This window comes from Ctenopharyngodon idella, chromosome 21 (genome assembly GCF_019924925.1).
Source record: "Ctenopharyngodon idella isolate HZGC_01 chromosome 21, HZGC01, whole genome shotgun sequence".
Classification (NCBI taxonomy): Eukaryota; Metazoa; Chordata; class Actinopteri; order Cypriniformes; family Xenocyprididae; genus Ctenopharyngodon; species Ctenopharyngodon idella.
This window is the reverse complement of record NC_067240.1, coordinates 23,519,205-23,541,397: the sequence shown is the minus strand read 5'-3', so window position 1 is coordinate 23,541,397 and position 22,193 is coordinate 23,519,205. Positions and strand designations below refer to the sequence as shown.

Genomic DNA, 22,193 nt, shown 5'->3' with positions numbered 1-22,193 from the left:
CTGGTGTATTCCTGTATCTGCTTTCGCTAGAGGCTTTCGGAGCATTATTCAGTTTGAGATAGTAACTTATTTCATTTAAGATTTTTAATAGAGTTCAGTGTTTGTTTTGCTCTTGCCATCAGGATTAAATTAATTGGGAGTGATAAATGCAGCGTCCACACCTGATAATCTGTGTGAAGATTAAGAGGAATGATTTAATTCACTCGCGGGGTCACTGGTTATTTACTCTTTGGATGTTCTGCAACTGGGATTTTCTTGATAATTTCAGGTCTGAGATCAAAATGAAAGATTTGGACACTTAATTACCTTGTTGAGTCTAGGTGAATCCAATAGTTTTCTTCTAAGCAACTCTAAGGCCATTTGTACTTCATGGGTTTATTTTCAACCCCTGACAATAAACTGTTGTTTCTGACCACGCGCCCCTTTTGGAAAAAAAAAAAAAAAATACTAAAATGTATTTGAAATACATTTTTTTTTTTTTTGTGCCAAGTATACTACAAATACATTTACATATGTATGTGCTAATTAAAAATACCCTGCAATTGTACTTTTGGCATACTAAACTGCTATACTTAAAGTCTGCTAAATTGGAACAACTAATTTTGTACTTAATGCAATTTAACTGTGTGGAAGTAGTGCTGAGGTCCAACTAAAGATATGCTGAAGTATATTTGTGCTAAAGTGGAACTATTGCAGGTATACTTTAGGTACACTTTAAATATCTTGCGTTTAAAGACTGATATTATGCAAAGATCATACAATCCTTATTAATAGTGATATTAAAACACTTTTTAGGCATAATATTAAGAAATGTGCATTGTGCAATAAAGAATACTCAAAATAAAGTTTAATAATAGTTTTATAACTGTAAGTCTGAAGTGATATGTCAATAAATATGTTAATGGATTTGAAGTATACTTAGTATGAAATAAATGTATTTTAAATATATTTTTGGTATAGTTTTTTTTTTTTTTTTTACTAGGGGCAATTGTACATCGCACATTGCTGGAAGTGGTTGTAGTTTATAATTCTTCTATACATGATCAAAAACAACCTATTTAATAACAGACAATTTGACTATTTTACTATTTTCATCTTGTAAGATTATGCAAGTGATTATGTAAAATGTACAGTCAAACCGTTTTAATGGATAATAGGGTTTATTTTGTTGTAATAACCAGCTGACTTTACATTATTCCACCTATTACCCAGCTATACTCGCCAAATAAATTGATTTGAGTTTAAAATATTTATTTTTAGAAAGAATAAGATAAATTATTACTTAAAATAAATGTTTTTTTTTTGTTTTTTTTTAAATATTAATTTAACCTGTGTTATCAAGTCAGCATGAAATGGAAATTCACCATGTCTATTTTTTAAATGTATGTTTTATATCTTATTTATCCATGTATGTTGTTGTTGTTGTTTTTATTTTGACCTCATAACGTTTAATCATGTAAGAACTGAATCTTTCAGTGAAGATGACAGACTTCTCTCTGGTGACCTGTGCAGGACTTCTCCAATCATGTAGTCTGCTTAAGCCCCGCCCCCAAGTGCCACGCCCTCATCTCAAAATCCAATCAACAACTGATACTCAGAACCAAGTCCCGCCCTCCGTTTTCTCTTTTTCAGCAATCCGTTACACTCGGACATGTCACAGTACGGCAGCTACTTCCATTTCATCATAACTTCAAAGCTTCAGATATGAATAAAAATAGTCTATTACAATGTAAAAAGCAGATTGACCAATCAGAAAAGAAATAATTCATCAGCGCATCAAGAAATAAGTCATGTCAAGCCATGGTGTACTTCAATGATATATATTTAAATAAAATCTGTAACATCAACAAAACCATCACAAAATTATGTTATATTAGAACTTGCTATGATAAAGTTGATATTTATAGTATAATTATGCTATTTTGATTATCAAATCACATTTTGATCATATAGTTCAAAACTCTATGATAGTAAAATACAAAATAATTATAATACAGTGGTAGCATTTGAGTCTGACACAATAAAGCTTTGTAATGTGTCAGGTCACATATATCATCAAATGGTCGATCAGACAGTCTTTTAACGCTTTCGAATAAATAAAAGCGAACATGGCAGCTTCCAACTGAAAATCACGCCTGCTTGAATCAGTGTCTCCGCTACTGTACACAACATGGCTAATCTGCCTTTGTGTTTCTCATCTTGAAGCATGTTTGTGATGAAGGTGTCTCAAGAATGACACGGTAGTCGAGTCTTCAGAGTGGTATATTTCCAGATCATGTCAACCAGTCCATCCTTTAAAACTCTCAACTCCCGCTGTTTTTAAGCATTAGAGTCAACCACTGCAAAGCATTAGCCCGTGGAACGGTCCTTTAAATAGGATGAGACATTTCATTACTCTGACACTCTCTCTTGTCAGTCTTGATAATGCCGAGTGCACCAGCTCTCTTGGAGCACCTCATCACACTGTTGTTGTTCCTTGTCTGCAGGCTGAATGGTCTTTGCATTAAAATGGTCCCGTAACTCTCAACGGTACCGAGATTCTGGAAAATCATCTTGGAGCTTTGGAGTTCATTCGCTTGCTCACACCCACTTTATTTCTTTGTTTTCGCTCTTTCTTTTTTTTGTTTTTTTTAGCTGACACATTGCTCATGGGTTTTTAAAGCTGTCTGGGGTTTAACAAATTACTCTTTGGAGTCCTTACAATGCTTTGAGTCTTTTGTTTTGTGTCTAAAAGAGTCCCTCATGGCCATCAACACGGATGAAACCAGGTGTCCTCCTACTTTATGGTGCCATTCTGGAGATCGACCTCTGAAAGAGAAAAGAGTGAAAAGTCAATATACACGTTCATTGCATCCTAAAATAAACAGAAGCTTTAAGGATTGAAGAGTAAGACGGGTTTACTTTGAGACCCATTTGCTTTTCAGATTTGTTTGTCAATATCTGATTCTAAAAACTGAAACTTTTGTCTTTTGTCATTAGCATGTCAGACATTGCTTCACATTCAGGCATATTGTAAGTCCAAAACAGCTAATTCTGCATCCCAAACCATGAAAAAAAAAAAAAAAACTATATAATCTGATTTGTCCATTCACACTGAGATAAATCTATTTAATTGGATTTACATGTTTGTTTACATTTGCATTTATAACTATATATTTCATGTAATATTGACATATGTAAAATATTAAATAAATAATACAACTATTTTAATATATTTTTTGAATATAAATATATTTTACATAATTTATATTTGTATATACAAAAATGTATATTTATAATATGATTTTATAATGTCATTTTTATCTATGTGGTTTAGATCAGGTTTGAAAATGTAATATTTCATGTTTTTTTTCCCATATGAATCAGCTACACAAATAGCAGGTTTGTAAACGAGATTTATTCATTTGCTCAAATTTATTTATTTGCTCATATCTTGTCAGACTACAAGTTGTCTAAGGGTATGTTTACACGACAACGATGTACTAAAAATGCAAACGTTTTTCCTTTGCGTTTTTCACCTACAGATGACAACATTGTTGAAACGATCCACGAAAACAACTAAAAACGCTGTATTATTCATGCCAGGCCAGTAGTTGGCGATGTCACTTTGAAAAGAAACATGTGACGTCACCGTTTTCACAAATTCACATTTTTTTTTTTTTTTTTTAGTTTACAGGGAGATGACAACAGTATCATTTTCAAAAACTTGCACTTTGAATCCCGTTTTCAAAACTTTACTTTTTTTAGACCCCCAAAACACTGTTCACCCAAAAATGAAAATTCTGTCATTAATTACTCGCCTTCATGTTGTTTCACACCTGTAAGACCTTCGTTCATCCTCAGAACACAAATTAAGATATTTTGGATGAAATCCGATGGCTCAGTGAGGCCTCTATTGACAGCAAGATAATTAACACTTTCAGATGCCCAGAAAGCTACTTAAGACATATTTAAAACAGTTCATGTGACTACAGTGGTTCAACCTTAATGTTATAAAGCAACGAGAATACTTTTTGTGTGCCAAAAAACAAAATAACTTTATTCAACAATATCTAGTGATGGGCGATTTCAAAACACTGCTTCATGAAGCTTTGAAGCTTTACAAATCTTTTTGTTTCGAATCAGTGGTTCGGAGCGTGTATCAAACTGCCAAAGTCACGCCCCCCCAGTGGTGAACCATTGAAATTTCGAAACACTTATGACGTAATGAAGCCTCATTTACTGAAATCATGTGACTTTGGTAGTTTGATACACGCTCCGAACCACTGGTTTGAAACAAAAGATTTGTAAAGCTTCGAAGCTTCATGAAGCAGTGTTTTGAAATCGCCCATCACTAGATACTGTTGAATAAAGTCGTTATTTTATTTATTTATTTATTTTTGGGGGGGCACAAAAAGTATTCTTGTCGCTTCATAACATTAAGGTTGAACCACTGTAGTCACATGAACTGTTAAATACATCTTGAGTAGCTTTCTGGGCATCTGAAAGTGTTAATTATCTTGCTGTCAATAGGGGCCTCACTGAGCCATCGGATTTTATCAAAAATATCTTAATTTGTGTTCTGAAGATGAACGACGGTCTTACGGGTGTGGAACGACATAAGGGTGAGTAATTAATGACATAATTTTCATTTTTGGGTGAACTAACCCTTTAACAGCCAAAATGCAGAAAAAGTTTTCCATTTGTAGTTGAAACGGTGTTGTGTAAACCACCCCTCAGTCATTGCTAATTTTTGCTGCCTGTCAGAACAAAGAAATATGAGTGAACTCTTAAACAAACTGCCAGAAGCTTACAATAATGTAGTATTTGATAAGAAATCTAACTGAAAGTCCAAGTGGCTAAAAAAAAAAAAAAAAAAAAAAAAAAAAATGGAGAAAGGGGTAATTTACTGCTTTGAAAATAAATAAAATGCAGCTTATTAGTGTATTGTTTTAGGTTCTCAAAATAAGTGTAAAAATGTTCTTGGTTGCCATCTGAAAGTGATAAAATAGTAGTAAAATGTGCAGTCTTTTGGAAAATGATGCCCGTATAGTCACTTTGTAAATGCCTGCTTGCTTAATTGAAAACACAAATTGATGCTCCCAGCCCCACCAATCAATATGCAGCAATAGAATGCTTACTTTGTTTTGACAGGACAAATACATGATGCAATCACAATAACGTATAGTGTCTCTCTTTGCCTGCTCTCTCAAATATGCCAGCTAGACTAGTTCTAGCCAGTGGAGGTAATATAGTATGTCTCAATGATTGTGCCGCATGTTTGCGCTGTCACACCACATCTCCAGGAACGCATCTCAATTTCCAGTGACAACTGTTTTCTGTATTACAGCCCTGTGTTTCATTGAGTCTACCCTAAAATATGAATCTATAGGTGGTTTTGTAGACCAACAGAGGTTTGCAGGGAACAAATTGATTGTAAAAGAAATGAAATTTTGAAGAATTTGGAGCCTGAAGCTCTTTGTCCAGTGTGCCCTCACTTTTCGTCTGTGTTCTCGTTTTTATTTGAGGTACACACCTTGTGTCTGTCCGGCAGAGGTGTGTGACTCGTGACTTTTTTGACCCCAGTGGCTCGATTAAAAAGAAGCTGCAGAAAACTTGCGCCCGTACTCCTCTGACAGTCACAGCGGAGTGCTCCACAGAGGTGGAGGACACAAACATGGACCCTGTGGAATGATCCGTTTGCCACATCCTGCAGGAAGAGGATGGAAAAGTTGTAATTGAAAGATCATGTAGGGTGACACCAGAAACAGAACAGCAGTGCAAGCACATAGATATGTGGGGTGGCTCGATTACAGCCATGGCAGCGGTTAACGGGATTACACGTGCAGTGGCGCGTGTGTCATGAGGTGCCGTTGTCAAGGGATTTACTCTTTACTGTGCTAATTTGTCACTGAATTTGCAAAATTAAATCCAGGATGGAACCCGTGTTAAGTTTCAATTTTCTGCTGAAAGGTTCACCTATTATCATTCCAGCAAGCTAATTTAGACATCATCATTATAATTTGTCCCAGATGCTAATGCAGGGAATTATACAAAGGTGAAACCTTTGAGTATGAAGTACAAAGCTCTTGCTCTCAATTCATTCTGTGAGTGTCATCCCATTTCATGGTCTCGAATTACTTTATTGCAATGTTAAACTCAGATACCCATAGAGGACTACAATCTTTCGGGCTTTGGGTGATAAGCCTCAAGTTTTAACGTTTGACCTTGATTTTCTAAATATTGCCCAGTTTTCAATTTTCACTGTTGTCATCATTGTGAATAACATATTAGCGCTGTCAAATTGATTTATCGCATCTAACACACATTAATTGATTTTATATATATATATATATATGTAAGCAATAAGGTACTCGAGGCTGTGCTGTATCGTGACTAAGTCCCGGCTGAAGGGCGTTGTTAGGCATGACGCGATGCGGAGTGCCTGCAACCCCTTCAGCCATGACTTATTCACGATACAGCACTAGCTTTCGAGTACCTTATTACTTTTATAAAACGGTTACCACACAATACAAATATTAAAGCCAAAAATATGTATCAATTCAACTTTCGTGAAGTAAACTTTCAATAAAGCCTTCCTTCCGCCGGAAAAAAATAGTCCCTGACCGTGAACAGCAAAAGAAGTTACATTATTACGCCTTTAGATGGCGGCAAAGACTGTCTTTATGAGTGTGTCAGTCAATAGTGAAGACTTTTACATTGAAAAGACTTTTTTTGTGTGAACACGGAATAAGACGCAACTGACAAATGCTTTGACTAGCGCTGTCAGTCACGGGAAAACCCCTTAACTCTTAAAAGGACAGGATAATACATCGGACATTTAAACAGATTTTTTATTATGAACACAGGACTGATCTAAAGGAAAATGCTAAATCTGAATGCAGGTAATAAACTCACTCAATCTTTTTCTCATTTATATATATATATATATATATATATATACACACACACACACACACATATACAAACTTATCAGACTTATATTAGATCGATTTGACAGCACTATAACATACAGTATATAAACTTTAAAAGCACTTTGTGATTAAAATGATTGTTTACATGGAGACACATCTAAAAATTGGTTTTTAATTGGATTTCAAACTATGCATTTATATTTGTAAGTAAAAGTCAGTGTTATTTTAGTATTTATATATAGTTTTTATTAATATGTAGTATAAGATTTTTCTTTCATTTTAGTTTAATTTTTAGTAATTTTGTTATGTGTATCTAATATATATATTTTTGGTCATATTACTATTTAGGTTAAATGTATTTTTATTTCAGTTTTAGTTTTTTTCTGTAGTTCAGTTTTTATTTATTTCCAGTTAGTCATTTTAGTGCTTCAACTAATTTCAGTTTATTTCAGCATTTCTAATTTTCATTTAGTTAACCTTTTCCATCAAAGATTTATATTCTATTTTATTTCAAACAAAGATAAAACAAAACATACAAAATGTTTTAATAGTTTTAATTAACAATAATAACCCTAATAAAACCCTAAAATATGAAAAATATATTAGAATAAAACTCAGATTTTTATTTTTATTCTTATTTTATTATTCTTTTATTAAACAAGATTTTTATTCTAAAGTATTATGCATATATTTATAATAAAATTCAATATTTCAAAATATAAATATTGTATTTTGTAGTAATCCAGTCAAACCCAATTATTCAAATCACATTTATATTAATATCTGTATATCCAAATCTAAAGTTTGCTTGGCTATAAATGTGGCAAAGTGCTAACCAATTGTGATCCTATTAACAAAAATACATTGTTAATGCGATAGTTCACTCAAAAATGAAAATTCTGTCATCATTTACTCACCCTCAAGTTGTTCCAAACCTGTATGAATTTCTTTCTTCTCCTGAACACAAAAGAAGATATTTCAAACAACAGTTGATGGAACCCATTGAATTCCAAAGTATTTTTTCCATACTATGGAAGTCAATGGGGCCCATTAACTGTTTGGCTACCCATATTCTTCAAAATATCTTCTTTTGTGTTCAGCAGAAGAAAGAAATTCATACAAGTTTGGAACAACTTTAGAGTGAGTAAACGATGACAGAATTTTCATTTTTGGGTGAACTATCCATTTAATGGCTGGTGTAAAAGGGGGCCTTTGAGAATAAGTTACCCTAGATTCTCCAGTAACGTCTTACCTTAACAGAACATGCTGCAGTGGTGGTCTGGCCCCTGCAGCCTGCAGTATGTAATGGTACACATCTGCATCCTTGTCCAGAGTCTCCACCACCTCGCTGTGCAAGAGGTCTCTTTGCCACTGACTCTGTTCTCTTAACACGTGGTGGAAGACTTCCTGCTGCGGAGCATCCACTTCGGTCGTTCCTCTCCACAGCCGCAAAGGGTAACCGTCCTCCACCTTCAACAATCACATTAGAGCCATCACATCCTTATCTTTGTTTGCAGGATGTTAATAAAGATGAATTGCAAGCGCAAACTAAAACTACGTGTTTGCTCACAACTGATTATGGCTTTGGGACAAAGTTATCCTTTATGTGCATAATATATTTGAAATCTTTTCGGCAGGAATCTCTGTAAGTGCTTTGGGTCTCTAAACCCAATATTAGAATGATATTAGGATGCAAGTTGGAGGAAAACGTACAAACCTTTTTAACCGCCACATCCACATGATCACAGCTTAAGCAGGATATCCAGCCTTTAGACTTGTCTCTGACCTCCTTCAAGAGTTTTTGTGTTAGTAGAAACAGCCTGGCACGGTCCGGAAGTTCATTTTCTCCACAGTGAGACACAGAACTTGCATCATTTGAATCTTCAGTAAAGCTGCCTGCTCCCTGGTCTTCCCAGTATTTCGGTATCTGTATTGATGACAGATATGATTGTTATATATTTTATATAGTACACATCCTTGCATATTAAATTTTCCAGTCCCTTGGAACGCTTTAAAAAAGCGTGAAGCTGACGTCATGCCATGTTGAGTTCTGGGTAACTCCTGTTTAGACGCCATATTAGGAGGATTGCGCTGCTTTAAGGCTGGAATACACTACACGACTTTTTACTAGTGAGTTTAAGACAGTGTTTTGAATTTCAAGGTCAAGGTATCTTTATTAGTACCCGAAGGTAAATTTGTTGCGCAGACAGGAGATTCAGCAATCAATCCTTAAGATAATCCATATGAAACTCAGCATGTAAAGGGTGGGAACAATCTCTAATTATAAATCTTGCTGTAAATAGTTGGAGTAAAGACCTGCTAAGTTAAGTTGTGGTTCACCTATAATCTTACTTGCCCACCTAACAATTTCATTTAAAGAATTTTTGTTCTTCAAAGACAAATTACCAAACCACGCTACAAGGGAGAACGACAAGACTGATTCAATAAAAGCCATATAGAAAAGGGTCATCATAGATGTCAATGTGAAATCTGGACAGCTTTCTTAGGCAAAACAGACGCTGATGTCCCTTTTTACATACGATCTCACAGTTCATTTCAAAAGTCAATTTAGAATCTATGACTGTCCCAAGATATTTGTAGCTTTCTATACAATCCACCGTCTGGTCTTTAATAATCATAGTGTCATAATGTAAAACACAAGTTCTAAAATCTATAATCATGTCCTTTGTTTTAGTTATATTTAACTCCAAATAAGATTCATCACACCAGGTGACAAACTCCTCAATAATAGGACCATGACCAGACTCATTGTCGTGTAGCAGACTCAGCGAATTTCAATATAGTCCTATTTACATGCTTACCTTGGCACATATTAGTATACAGAATATAAAATAAATGTGAAAGAACACAGCCCTGGGGTGAACCAGTGGACGAACATAATAAATCTGATAAAATGCCATTTACTTTCACCCTCTGTGTTCTGTTTGTCAAGAAATCCAGTATCCAACCCACCAAACTGTTGCTCAGCTTAAAATGCTCTATAAGTCTCATAGCTAAAATGTGAGGTTGGATAGTATTAAAAGCTGAGGAAAAGTCAATAAACAACAGTCTAGCATGAGTATTTCTCCCTTCTAAGTGCTTATACAAAAGATTAAGTAGAGTAATTGTAGCGTCCTCAATTCCTCTATGTGCCCTATAGGCAAACTGCTATCTGTTGTGATTGGGAAAAATGTTCCCACTGTAGATCATTCATGCTGCATCAGAATTGCCATAGTAACTAACATCATCGTTCAAGGAGAAAACGAAACAATGTAATATGTTTTTTTGCCTTTTCTACGTGTAAAAACACTAAGGGAAGCAGGTTGAGGGGGTGACGAAAAGATGTCGGATAGCAAATCTATTAATGTCACTGATTAAACACGTCCTATCACTCAATAAAATAATCAATCAAATAATTAAATTTCTGAGTGTTTTTGAAAGTTTTGTATTTTGTTTGATTTAAAATTACTTTTGACTCTCACAGTTTGTTTCTTTGTGAATTAGCAGAACTTGCACATAGCCACTGCAAAACTGTTCAGCTTCTAGGAATTTGATTTTGATTGTCGTGTGTTGAAATAAATATACAGGTGCTGGTCATATAATTAGAATATCATCAAAAAGTTGATTTATTTCACTAATTCTATTCAAAAAGTGAAACTTGTATATTATATTCATTCATTACACACAGACTGATATATTTCAAATGTTTATTTCTTTTAATTTTGATGATTATAACTGACAACTAGGAAAATCCCAAATTTAGTATCTCAGAAAATTAGAATATTACTTAAGACCAATACAAAGAAAGGATTTTTAGAAATCTTGGCCAACTAAAAAGTATGAACATGAAAAGTATGAGCATGTACAGCACTCAATACTTAGTTGGGGCTCCTTTTGCCTGAATTACTGCAGCAATGCTGCGTGGCATGGAGTCGATCAGTCTGTGGCACTGCTCAGGTGTTATAAGAGCCCAGGTTGCTCTGATAGTGGCCTTCAGCTGTTCTGCATTGTTGGGTCTGGCATATCGCATCTTCCTCTTCACAATACCCCATAGATTTTCTATGGGGTTAAGGTCAGGCAAGTTTGCTGGCCAATTAAGAACAGGGATACCATGGTCCTTAAACCAGGTACTGGTAGCTTTGGCACTGTGTGCAGGTGCCAAGTCCTGTTGGAAAATGAAATCTGCATCTCCATAAAGTTGGTCAGCAGCAGGAAGCATGAAGTGCTCTAAAACTTCCTGGTATACGACTGCGTTGACCTTGGACCTCAGAAAACACAGTGGACCAACACCAGCAGATGACATGGCATCCCAAACCATCACTGACTGTGGAAACTTTACACTGGACCTCAAGCAACGTGGATTGTGTGCCTCTCCTCTCTTCCTCCAGACTCTGGGACCCTGATTTCCAAAGGAAATGCAAAATTTACTTTCATCAGAGAACATAACTTTGGACCACTCAGCAGCAGTCCAGTCCTTTTTGTCTTTAGCCCGGGCGAGACGCTTGTCTGTTGTTCAAGAGTGGCTTGACACAAGGAATGCGACAGCTGAAACCCATGTCTTGCATACGTCTGTGCGTAGTGGTTCTTGAAGCACTGACTCCAGCTGCAGTCCACTCTTTGTGAATCTCCCCCACATTTTTGAATGGGTTTTGTTTCACAATCCTTTCCAGGGTGCGGTTATCCCTATTGCTTGTACACTTTTTTCTACCACATCTTTTCCTTCCCTTCGCCTCTCTATTAATGTGCTTGGACACAGAGCTCTGTGAACAGCCAGCCTCTTTTGCAATGAACTTTTGTGTCTTGCCCTCCTTGTGCAAGGTGTCAATGGTCGTCTTTTGGACAACTGTCAAGTCAGCAGTCTTCCCCATGATTGTGTAGCCTACAGAACTAGACTGAGAGACCATTTAAAGGCCTTTGCAGGTGTTTTGAGTTAACTAGCTGATTAGAGTGTGGCACCAGGTGTCTTCAATATTGAACCTTTTCACAATATTCTAATTTTCTGAGATACTGAATTTGGGATTTTCCTTAGTTGTCAGTTATAATCATCAAAATTAAAAGAAATAAACATTTGAAATATATCAGTCTGTGTGTAATGAATGAATATAATATACAAGTTTCACTTTTTGAATGGAATTGGTGAAATAAATTAACTTTTTGATGATATTCTAATTATATGACCAGCACCTGTATATAAAAAACAGCATGTCGGTGTCTATCCGCTAAATGTGACCCACAATCTCTGATTCCCCTCCATGGCCATGGGAAAGTGAGTATTTACAATGGCAAAAATCAAACTTCAGTTACATTTAAATGATTCCAATGAAGAAATGGATCGACTTCTTCAGCCATCACACGCTAGAAATGTCCAAATAAAAATAATGTGTTCAACAAGCTGAAAGAAGCAGCAGTAAGCGCCCAGCATGTGATACTGTTTTCATGGTAACCAGATCTATTGTGAACATAATTCTGCAAAACTACAGTGAAAACATCAAATTATCATGCAGTGAACTAAAATAGCTTCTCTTTCCTCCAAACAATGGCATGGAGAATGTGAATATTTAATTTAAAGGCATAAACAAAACAAAAGGTGCAGGTATTGGCAGCGACCCAAGTCAAGGCATGTAGACATGGTCAAGATGATCTGAAATTCAAACTGAGCATCAGAATGGGGAAGAAAGTGATTTTGAACGTGGTATTGTTGTTGCTGCCAGACGGGCTGGTCTGAGTATTTCAGAAACTGCTGATCTACTGGGATTTTCACACACAATCATCTCTAGTGTTTACAGAGAATGGTTCAAAAATGAGAAAATATCCAATGAGCGGCAGTTCTGTGGGTGAAAGCGTCTTGTTGATGCCAGAGGTCAGAGGAGAATGACCAGACTGGTTAGAGCTGATAGAAAGGCAACAGTAACTCAATAACCACGCGTTAAAGCAGATGTATGCAGAAGAGCATCTCTGAACGCATATACGTCGAACCTTGAAGCAGATGGGCTACACCAGCAGAAGACACGCCGGTGCTACTCCTGTCATCTAAGAACAGGGATCTGAGGCTACAATTTGCACGGGCTCACCAAAATCGGTCAATAGAAGACTGGAAAAATGTTGCCTGGTCTGATGAGTCTCAATTTCTGCTGTGACATTCAGATGGTAGGGTTAGAATTTGGCGTTAACAACATGAAAGCATAGATCTATCAAGCCTTGTATCAACAGTTCAGGCTGGTGCTGGTGGTGTAATGGTGTCTGGGATATTTTCTTGTCACACTTTGAGAACTTTAATACCAAATGAGCATTGTTTAAATTCTTATGGCTACAGCAGGATAACATGCCATGTCAGAAAAGCTCAAATCATCTCAAACTGGTTTCTTGAACGTGACAATGGGTTCACTATACTCAAATGGCCTCCACAGTCACCAGATCTCAATCCAATAGAGCACCTTTGGGATATGGTGGAACGGGAGATTCGCATCATGGATGTCCAGCCGACAAATCTGCAGATGCTATCATGTCAATATGGACCACAATCTCTAAAGGAATGTTTCCAACTCCTTGTTGAATCTATGCCTCGAAGAAGTAAGGCAGTTCTGAAGGCAAAAGGGGGTCAAACCCGGTTACAAGCAAGGTGTACCTAATAAAGTGGCTGGTGAGTGTATTTACAAGTATAAAAACTCATTGGCTTTGAACAGAGTTGTTTTATAAAGAACCCCCTTTTCACATTTCCGGGGTTCTCCAAAGCAGAAGTCGTTATAAGCTTCTATAGTGGTGAATGGAAACTGCAAGAAATATGTATTTTGTATTCCCATTTGCTCCAATGGCAAAAGAGGGAAAAAAAATATTGAGAGATTGATTACGTTGATCAGAAGAGAAAAAGATATCAAATTTGCCATCACTCTGTCAGCCGTTTTTAGAAACACCCACATAGCAGCCTTAACTAGTTTTTCTGAAATTTAATGGCAAGGTAATATAACACAAAGTATAGTAAATGGACATTATTATTATTATTTTTTTAAATTGAAAAAGTAATATATATATATAAATTGTTAAAATATTTTCTTTGTATTATGTAAGAAGTAGTAGTAGTATTTCCCACAAAATTACATTACAATTTTTTTTTCTTACTATTACAAAATGTGGCACATTAAATTTAATAATTTCTGAATGAAAAATGTAAAAAAATCTTTAATATCATTTCAGGAAATAGTATTTATTTATTGAATTTAATTGAATTGGATTCTGAAGTTAAAAATATATTTTGTAAAACCCCTGGTTTGGAACTTTTTTCCCCTTTTAACACCTGGGATGAGAAAAAAGAAGAAGAAAAAAAAAACATTGTGCATCAGAGCTCTAAGCATGTTCAGATTGCATGCAGCTGGGGTGCTGATAGTCATTAGCACTAAACTCAATGCACATGGTGCTTTGTACCTGAAAAAGTCGAGAGCATTCAGTAACCATATGGGACAGTCCTTGTGTTGCAGCCAGGTTCTCACTTAGATCCCTCTGGTCTGGCCTCCCCAAGCTGTATTTCCGTTGTCTAGACCTGTGTCCAAAAGCAGAAAAATGGCACAAATTTAAGATATTGTTTACACAGAGCTGAGTAAAACAGCTTTGCAGCCAACCAAATGAGTAACACTCCCTCCTATAAGCTTTAACGGGGACCCAGAGGGAAAAGAGGTATTGATATGATAAGACTGGGGTTCTCTTATGGTTTTTTGTCAAGAAAATTTAAATTGAGGGATGGGATTGCTGACGCATTTTATTTCACAACACATTTAGTCAATTTGTTTCTTTTCTAGTGGTTCTTCTTTTAGCAGCACGCTGAATCTAAGCATGGAAAAGTTGTCTGCAGTGCCAGTGCATAGCAGCACATCCACAGCTCAGCAGGAGGGCAAAAAGAGCTTGTTGGCTCCGAGGCAACTGGCTTGCAGCAATATGGGGAGTTTCTTCAATTGCCTTCAAGTTAGCCTCTTGGATGCGTTTACCCAGGCAGGACTGTGACGTAACTGCCTCACTTTCCTCTTTACCCTCAAGACACTCCAGAAAACAAACTAGTGTCCATAGCATCCCTATACTTCAGAGCCAAAAGTATTAGATAACTTGTTGTGGAACATACGCCAAACATTCATTAGTCCTTATCTTCTCAAAAATAAAGTTTGAAGGGACCAGATTTGGAAATATTAATCCCAATTTCCTGTAGAATCTGTCTTTCAGACATTCTCGTCCTCACACTTTCTGTCGCACTTCCAGCGTTTCATTAACCAGCTGAAGTGTATTACAGATACAATATCTCCCTTATCTGTGAAATTAAAGCCAGATGTTGAACTGCGCTGTTACATAAGCTGTGCTCACACAAACTGACCCAACAATTGTGGCGTACGAAACGGTAAAAAAGATTTTTTGTATTGATGTAATCTTTATTGTGAAAGATGACAAGCCTTAAATAAAATCTGGAGCTGTTTACAATAAAAATGCTTATTGGATGTCCAGAACAAAAGTATGGGCACCAATGCAATATTATATTAACAATATAAAATGTTATGTAACCATTACAGTGCAACTGATTATAGTTTTGATGGCTTAAACCTACCTCATGCTGGTTCTGTCTCTTTTGAAAGAGTTGAGGTGGAACAGAGAGGGCGCCAAGCACACAGCGATGTTGGTTGGGGTCATCTGGTTCTCCTCCACGCAGGCGACCACCTCTTGGAGGAAAAGGAGAAGGCTCTGAAGAGCCTCCCTGTTCTCATCAGGCAAGAGGTAGATGGCTGCTTGAACCCCCGCAAACTGTTGATCTTTTGGGAAGTCTGTGGAGAAATCATAAATGCAGAATATTAGCTTAGAAGAAGATGCTTTTCTTGGTCTCTAATTCAATCAAATTCAACAATTGGTTACTCTTGATGTAACTACAGTAGATTATGGAGTCAAATATTTTGCTTTGTTTCAACTTGAGCTAGCTTACATTGGTAGATGTGAAGGAAGCTTTCGCACAGTTTGCTGGAGAAGATGGGTTCAGGTAGGTCTCTGAAATACTGCTTCACCATGTCAGCCACATCAAAAGCAGACTGATTTTCAAAGGACACGCCATCGGGGTCAGCCTCCACCATGTCCCTTAAATTTTGAATGCGGGATTTGACCCCAGACTTTCGGAAGAGCCCAACCTGTCGGGTTCAAAGAGATATGTGTTGGCGAAGGGGACAAACTGTTACGTACTGAAATGATGCAGTTTATTCTACTGTAATTATCATGTAATATGCATTAGGATAGAAACTCAGTCGATAACACATCAGTCATAAATCACATTTATACACTGTAAACCCAAATAAGTTGGCTAAACTCCAAAAATTTGAGGCAATCAGTTGCCTCAATTTTTAAGTTAAGAAATTTAAAGACGGCAGATTTATATTATGTACTCATACATTTTAATTGTTCTTAGCTTGAAATATTTGAGTACACTAATTTACACATTTAACTTAAAATTTTTGTGTAACCTCAATGTAAACATTTTTAGTGTAAATTTAGGTAGCTATAACGAGCTAATTCAGAAAATGCTAACTTGCTAATTAGCTAACATGTAAACAATAACATGGTATAGCACTTGCTGAATGAGTACAGCAATATGAGGCATTTAACATACTTGCTCTCAAACCAAGCCACATGCACCACTTGTCACCATGAGGGTAACTCTCCAAAAACCCACATTTACAGAAACTCTTTAAATTAGCATAACAAAACATTAATCACTACTAAATCTCCCACATAACATTAATCTTGCACACACACACACACACACACACACACAAATATTATATAACACTTAATTTTAGCATTTACTCTCCCTTTCGAGTGCCATGGGCAAAGTATGCTGGGAAATAGAAATCCTAGCCCAGATTCAGTTAAACTTAAGTTTGTCTAAATTAAAAGAAATATGTTCATTAAACTCAAAACAATGAAACAGTTCAGTTTACTTCAAATATATCAGTTCTGTGGACCTGAAAGAAAAAGAAAGTGCTAAATACTCATCATAGTTGATTTGACTGAACTTATTTAAGTTAGTCCTAATTTTTTTGAGCGTTAGGGTTTACAGTGTAGACTGCAGATATGGATTCAGCATGTCTAGTCTCATGGGAAAAAAAGCGTGACTTTACATACATTTATGCACAGCCTGAAATTTGCTGTCTCGGGAAAAATTGTAAAATGTGTCCACTAGTGGTTCTGAAGTAAGACATTTGCTCTCTTTGAGAAAACACGGTTTCAAATCAGTAAAATGCACCTCTGGTAGACATTGAAACCTTGATTTTACACATTATTTAAAATTCCTTTTATGCATTATTTGTTAATGACCATTTCTGTTGACGAGAATAATTCTGATGTACAGCCATGTTTTTCCCTTTAGCAAGAAAAACTGCTGTTAATCATAATTTTTGGATGATTATGCAAATTCAACTTTGTACGTTTAGCTTTTGTTGAAACAGCCTCTATTTTTGGTTGGTGACTGGATGGCATACCTGATCCAAGCACTCGGTCCTTAAGAACTCCATTGCTCTCAAAATGCTTGGTGGCAAAGGTTTCCCCGATTGCTGGACGCTCTGGATCAAAGGCACCTCAAACACCTTTCTGCTCTTATGTTCTGCAGGTTTAACCTTTCGGTAGACTTTTGGCACAGTCCTAAAATGGCAGAAGTGTAGAATGATGTATTTTTAGTGACTGGCATTACGCAACTACATTTGTCTGAGATAATGAAATGTTGTGCTAAATTGAAAGTAGAAGTAGCAGAGTATATTTAGCGGATCACATTAACCATATTAGCAGTGTTGTAAGGCTCTCATGCACATCAGCATCAGTGATAAATGTTTGCATGTGTTGAACTGACATTTCATTTGTTTGTTGTATTAAGCTTCTTGTTATTTTCTCTGTCTGAGCTTGAGGAATCTAGTAGTAAAGAAATAAAGCAATTAGAAGAGATGTAGTGGTTTTAATCTTTGAGTACATATTGGCCAGCTGGCGAAAGGCTCGTGATGACTTTCGAACTGTCCCTTTCGTTTAGCAAAGCCCATACTGATTTACATTCTGAAAGGCCTTTTTTCATTAGACAGTGAACTTGCTGCCATGACTATAGACTGTGTATTAGAGAAGATAACCTGACAGCAATTTAAGTCCTGCTTCTCATTATTTCTATATAAATCAGGTTCAGGGACCTTGAGATAAAACTTCAAAGGCAATTAAATTCGTTTTTGCTGGAGCCAACTAATTCGACAAAAATTTGATTTGTAAAATTTCATACAATTTAGTTTCTCTTGATAGCGTTACCCTCAATTACCCCTTCATTTCTCTTCTAGCCTAACTCTCCTCAACATCAAGCTAGGTTGTTCAATTAAAGACAATATCGATATCCACCCCTAGTGTCTCAATGTTACTGTTTAGATTCAAGAGGCTCTGCACTCTACACAAATTTGCAATAATCAGTCTCATATATTGTTTATTGTAGAAGAGAGAAAGAAATTTTGAATGAACAGCTTATCTGAAATCAAGTGAGCTGACTCGGAGTGAAGATGCTGAATACTCAAGCAAGCGATCAATGTGAATGCGGGGGTAGAGCGTTGTTTCTTTTGTAGTTAGCTCAATGGTTGTTAAAACAAATAGCCCAATTACTCCTCTCCCAAGAAGTCAATTATCCTCTCCTCTTCTGCTTTTTTTTTTTTTTGTCCAGTTAACCTACACAAATGTGTAATGTCAAACATGTTATTAATTGCTCAATGGGGAGCTTAGTTCTCAGATTTGGGTTAAATATGAAGCTAGCAAAAGGCAAATATTTTCTATGAATGATCTGATCCTAGTATGTAAGAACCTGCAGTTACTCGTGAATTGGACATCAATGGACTCAATTTCTCAAAGAACAAATCTCCATTGTTAATCTATATCTCCCCATGGCAGAATCTCAGTGTGAGAGTGTCTTCCAACGTGGTAAAAAAGACTCTGCTGTGTCAAGCAGCCTATGGTGTGAGAGAGTTCACTCTCGTTTTCCCTCACTCGTTTTGAACTCACTACTCTTGTCTATTTTGTCTGCTGAGAGATTTTCCAAGGTTGTTACTCAGCATAAATAATGAATGAATCTCTAAACAGCAGGTCTCTCACTCTCTATTTCTTCCTCTGTCATTGTCTCAGTGTTTTTTAAGCAAGCTACTTTTACCAGATTGTATCTATCCCTCTTCCCCTCCCCTGCTTTTCTTCCTCACCCCATCTTACCAGTTCCAGCCTTGTTTGCTGAAGGGTGAGTGCTTGTCCATCAGAGCCGTGAGCCTGAGAAGGCTCAGTCTTTGCAGCATGGAGACATGTGGTGCTGATTTTGCCTGTATGCCTGTGCTGGGGTTACTCAGTGAAAGCATCTGTGCACTGGACCAGTGGGGCCTCTGAATTCTGAAATGTAGGAAATGAACCAGCTTTTGTATAAATACGCTTTGTCAGTGTATGTTTAATGGTCTTGCAAGCATTTGCTCTTTATTGAATGAGGGAGACGTGTACACTAGATCCCTAGCGTGTAGCATTCTTGTTACAGTTGCCTTAATAAAATGGTAGTTTGTGTCTCTTACCGATCAGTATGCTTTGTAGGCCGAACAGTGTGTGGAAATGCTTCTGGGTTCTTGTTGTATGTCTCCTCTAGGGCAGCTTCATCTGTCTCTTCTGGCTCTTTGATCTCAAGGTGGATGTCAGTTAGAGAGGAGGGTGAGGGAGAACCCGAGTGGGAAAAATCTGAATCCCCGTCCTCTGACAACTTATCCGTCCAAGAGGTTACCAACTGCTGCAGGCCACAAATGCGTTCCATTACACTGTCCAAAGCTGAGAAGACGTCATCATCCAAAATTTGCACGTGATCTGGGACGTTGTCATAAATGCTGACGCGGTGATCACAAGTAGCCAGCGGGCTGCATGCTTGTTCCTGGTCCTTGGAGCTACTGCTTTTACAACGTCTACCTCGGTAACCATGGAAGCTTCCAGTCCTCCAGTTGACCGAAGTGTTGTCGATAGGTGAGAAGGCGCTGTTGTGGGAGAGCACAGTTGGGAAGGTCCCTGGCTTGTGTCCATGGGGAATTTCAAAGACGGGGTTGGCGTCAAGGTTGCGCTGGTTGTTGAAATGCTGCTCGTTGATTTGCTTCTGGGTGTCATCTTGTTTGGGCAGCCCAGGGCGTTTGCAGTTGCTGCGCACCTTGGTCACAGGGCTTGGCGTGCTGACTGCGCTGCTGCTTTCAGATGGACTGCTACTGGATCCAGAGGGTGGTGAGCAGGATGCAGGACTTCCAGTCTTGTCTTGGACCCTTGCTAAGTCTAGACATTGAAGATGCTTCAGCCTTTCCTCAGCAAGGCCTTCCTGGATAATTGGTCCACTTATGACAAGTCTGGCTTTCCCACTTTGGGTGTGTGGCTGTAGCGTGCTTCCTCTTAATCTGAGTTTCTCCATCTTCCGAAGAAGGCTTTTGCCTTTTTTTACTGGAGGCTTTTCAGCAAGGCACTCTTCGCTACTCAAAGTGTGATGTTCACTGGGGGATGGAGGTCTGCTGGAAGAAGTGTCGGGAGATTGGGGCTTGTAGTTCGAGGAGCATCTGGAGGAGCTACGACTTGTTTCGGGTTCCTCTGCCGTTTTGTTGGGAGCGCTTCCCCCATCGCTGTCAGCATTACTAGAGCTATGAGTGGAACAAAGCTCATGGCATTCACCACTATCGGAAAGAGAGGCCTCACAGCTTCCAGATCTCCTCAAACTTGAAATGGGGCTGTTCAGAGAGTGCAGTAGCTCCCCATCATCCACCCGGATCCAACGCCTGCTCTTCCTGTCGAATGACCATTTTGGGCTGATAGCATAGAGGCCTTCTTCCTCCTCTTCATCTCTCTACATGAACAAAATGATGTGTTATACACAGCGAAGGATGGTGGGAAGGAAACTTTTCCCCAGGCTTTCTTTTGTTTATGCACTGTGTTTACACGTAGCTTCTCTAGAGTCTTCTCTCACACTCACCCTTCTTTTGGACCGGCTCAACTCCAGCTTCATCTCCACACACTTGTTTAAGGTACTTAATCTCCTGAAAGCAAAAGAAAACATTGATGTCAAACAGGAAGACAGCATGATGTTCCTCTCAAATTCCTCCCGCTGTGATTAGCAGCTCATTCTACGTCAGCATAGCATGAGCTCTTGCCACCGAGGGGTGAAAAGCACTACCTGGAGAGAGAATCTAAGGCATCCTTATCCAGAAATTCGTGATCACTCTTCACCCAGTCTATGTTAATAGGGAAACAGCAATCTGCAAGGCAAACAAAGTAAATTGAATTGTAGCACAATAATATTTGCAATTTATTAGGACACATGGTTAAAGTATGCAATGAGAATTGATAAAAATAAATATTTACCGGTGAATAACTGTGCATACTGAGGAAAACCAGCTGCATGAAGCCAATCACAAGCCTCCTTTGCTTCAATCTCTGCAAAGAGAATCAGTGCATATAAAGTATGTCATTTCAGGTTGTTTAGCTTTTATGAGCCTAACATAAGAGGCAAACTACTGTATTACCACTTAATTCAATTTATTTTTTTAATTAACATTGAAAGTGGAGCATTTTTTTTTTTTACAAAGCCATTTTATTCCACCCCAAGTTTATCAACCATCCTCTCATTTAATTAATTTCATGTGGATTAAAAGTGGAGGCTGGCTAATTTGCTGCTAATTGAATGTCTTTGGCTTTAACATGGTTGACCAAAAGAAGGCAAGCAGCAGGCACACATGATTCCAGTCTTGCTGCTTCTATTCCTCTGTCACTCATTTACTTTCACCTTTTTAGATTTTTTCCTAACATAACTCTGCCAGGAACAGATGGTGGAAACAAATCCTTTCTTCGCACTGACTGGCGATCCATAAAACCTCGCATAGGATTCTATCTTTCCCATAAGCGGCGAAGGGGTCAGGGGAAGACAGCTGGATCTGTGCTACAAAGAACAGATGGCTCAGATATGTAAACATAGGGACCAAGTTAATGCTGCCACTCCCTGACTCTCCACTCTCTGACGCAGGAGCGGCATGTAAAGGACTGTACTGGGTGTGATGGCCTCATGTAGATGCATTGCAGACGACATGCAGGTTACCACCGTGGCTTGCAGTCAGCTTGCATTATCTGGGCTGTTGAATTCTGATCTGGATAAATGAGCATTGCAGATCAGAAGTTTCTCAGACAGTGGGTGTGAATTTGGAAGGAAACTTGTGGGAAATGTGTACATACTCATGCTGGTAGCTGACGCAATAACAACTA

General features: G+C 37.6%; 1 protein-coding gene across 3 annotated transcripts in view; it reads right to left on the bottom strand.

Moving 5' to 3' along the window:
• Window positions 1-1,804: 1,804 nt before the first annotated feature.
• The window catches only part of si:dkeyp-23e4.3 (rho GTPase-activating protein 7), a 71,517-nt gene continuing 51,128 nt past the window's right edge, over window positions 1,805-22,193 (bottom strand). For 2 of the 3 annotated variants that reach the window (XM_051878774.1, XM_051878775.1), the window contains exons 2-14: window positions 21,300-21,371; window positions 21,112-21,193; window positions 20,911-20,974; window positions 19,493-20,784; window positions 19,149-19,319; window positions 17,411-17,570; window positions 15,865-16,063; window positions 15,496-15,709; window positions 14,334-14,448; window positions 8,632-8,841; window positions 8,167-8,384; window positions 5,516-5,689; window positions 1,805-2,808 (exon numbers count right to left, since the gene is read on the bottom strand). In XM_051878774.1, coding sequence (XP_051734734.1) covers window positions 2,682-2,808; window positions 5,516-5,689; window positions 8,167-8,384; window positions 8,632-8,841; window positions 14,334-14,448; window positions 15,496-15,709; window positions 15,865-16,063; window positions 17,411-17,570; window positions 19,149-19,319; window positions 19,493-20,784; window positions 20,911-20,974; window positions 21,112-21,193; window positions 21,300-21,371 — 3,098 coding nt within the window. In that variant the 3' untranslated portion in view covers window positions 1,805-2,681. The remainder of the gene's footprint in view (window positions 2,809-5,515; window positions 5,690-8,166; window positions 8,385-8,631; window positions 8,842-14,333; window positions 14,449-15,495; window positions 15,710-15,864; window positions 16,064-17,410; window positions 17,571-19,148; window positions 19,320-19,492; window positions 20,785-20,910; window positions 20,975-21,111; window positions 21,194-21,299; window positions 21,372-22,193) is intronic. The other variant, XM_051878776.1, reaches the window with a different exon arrangement.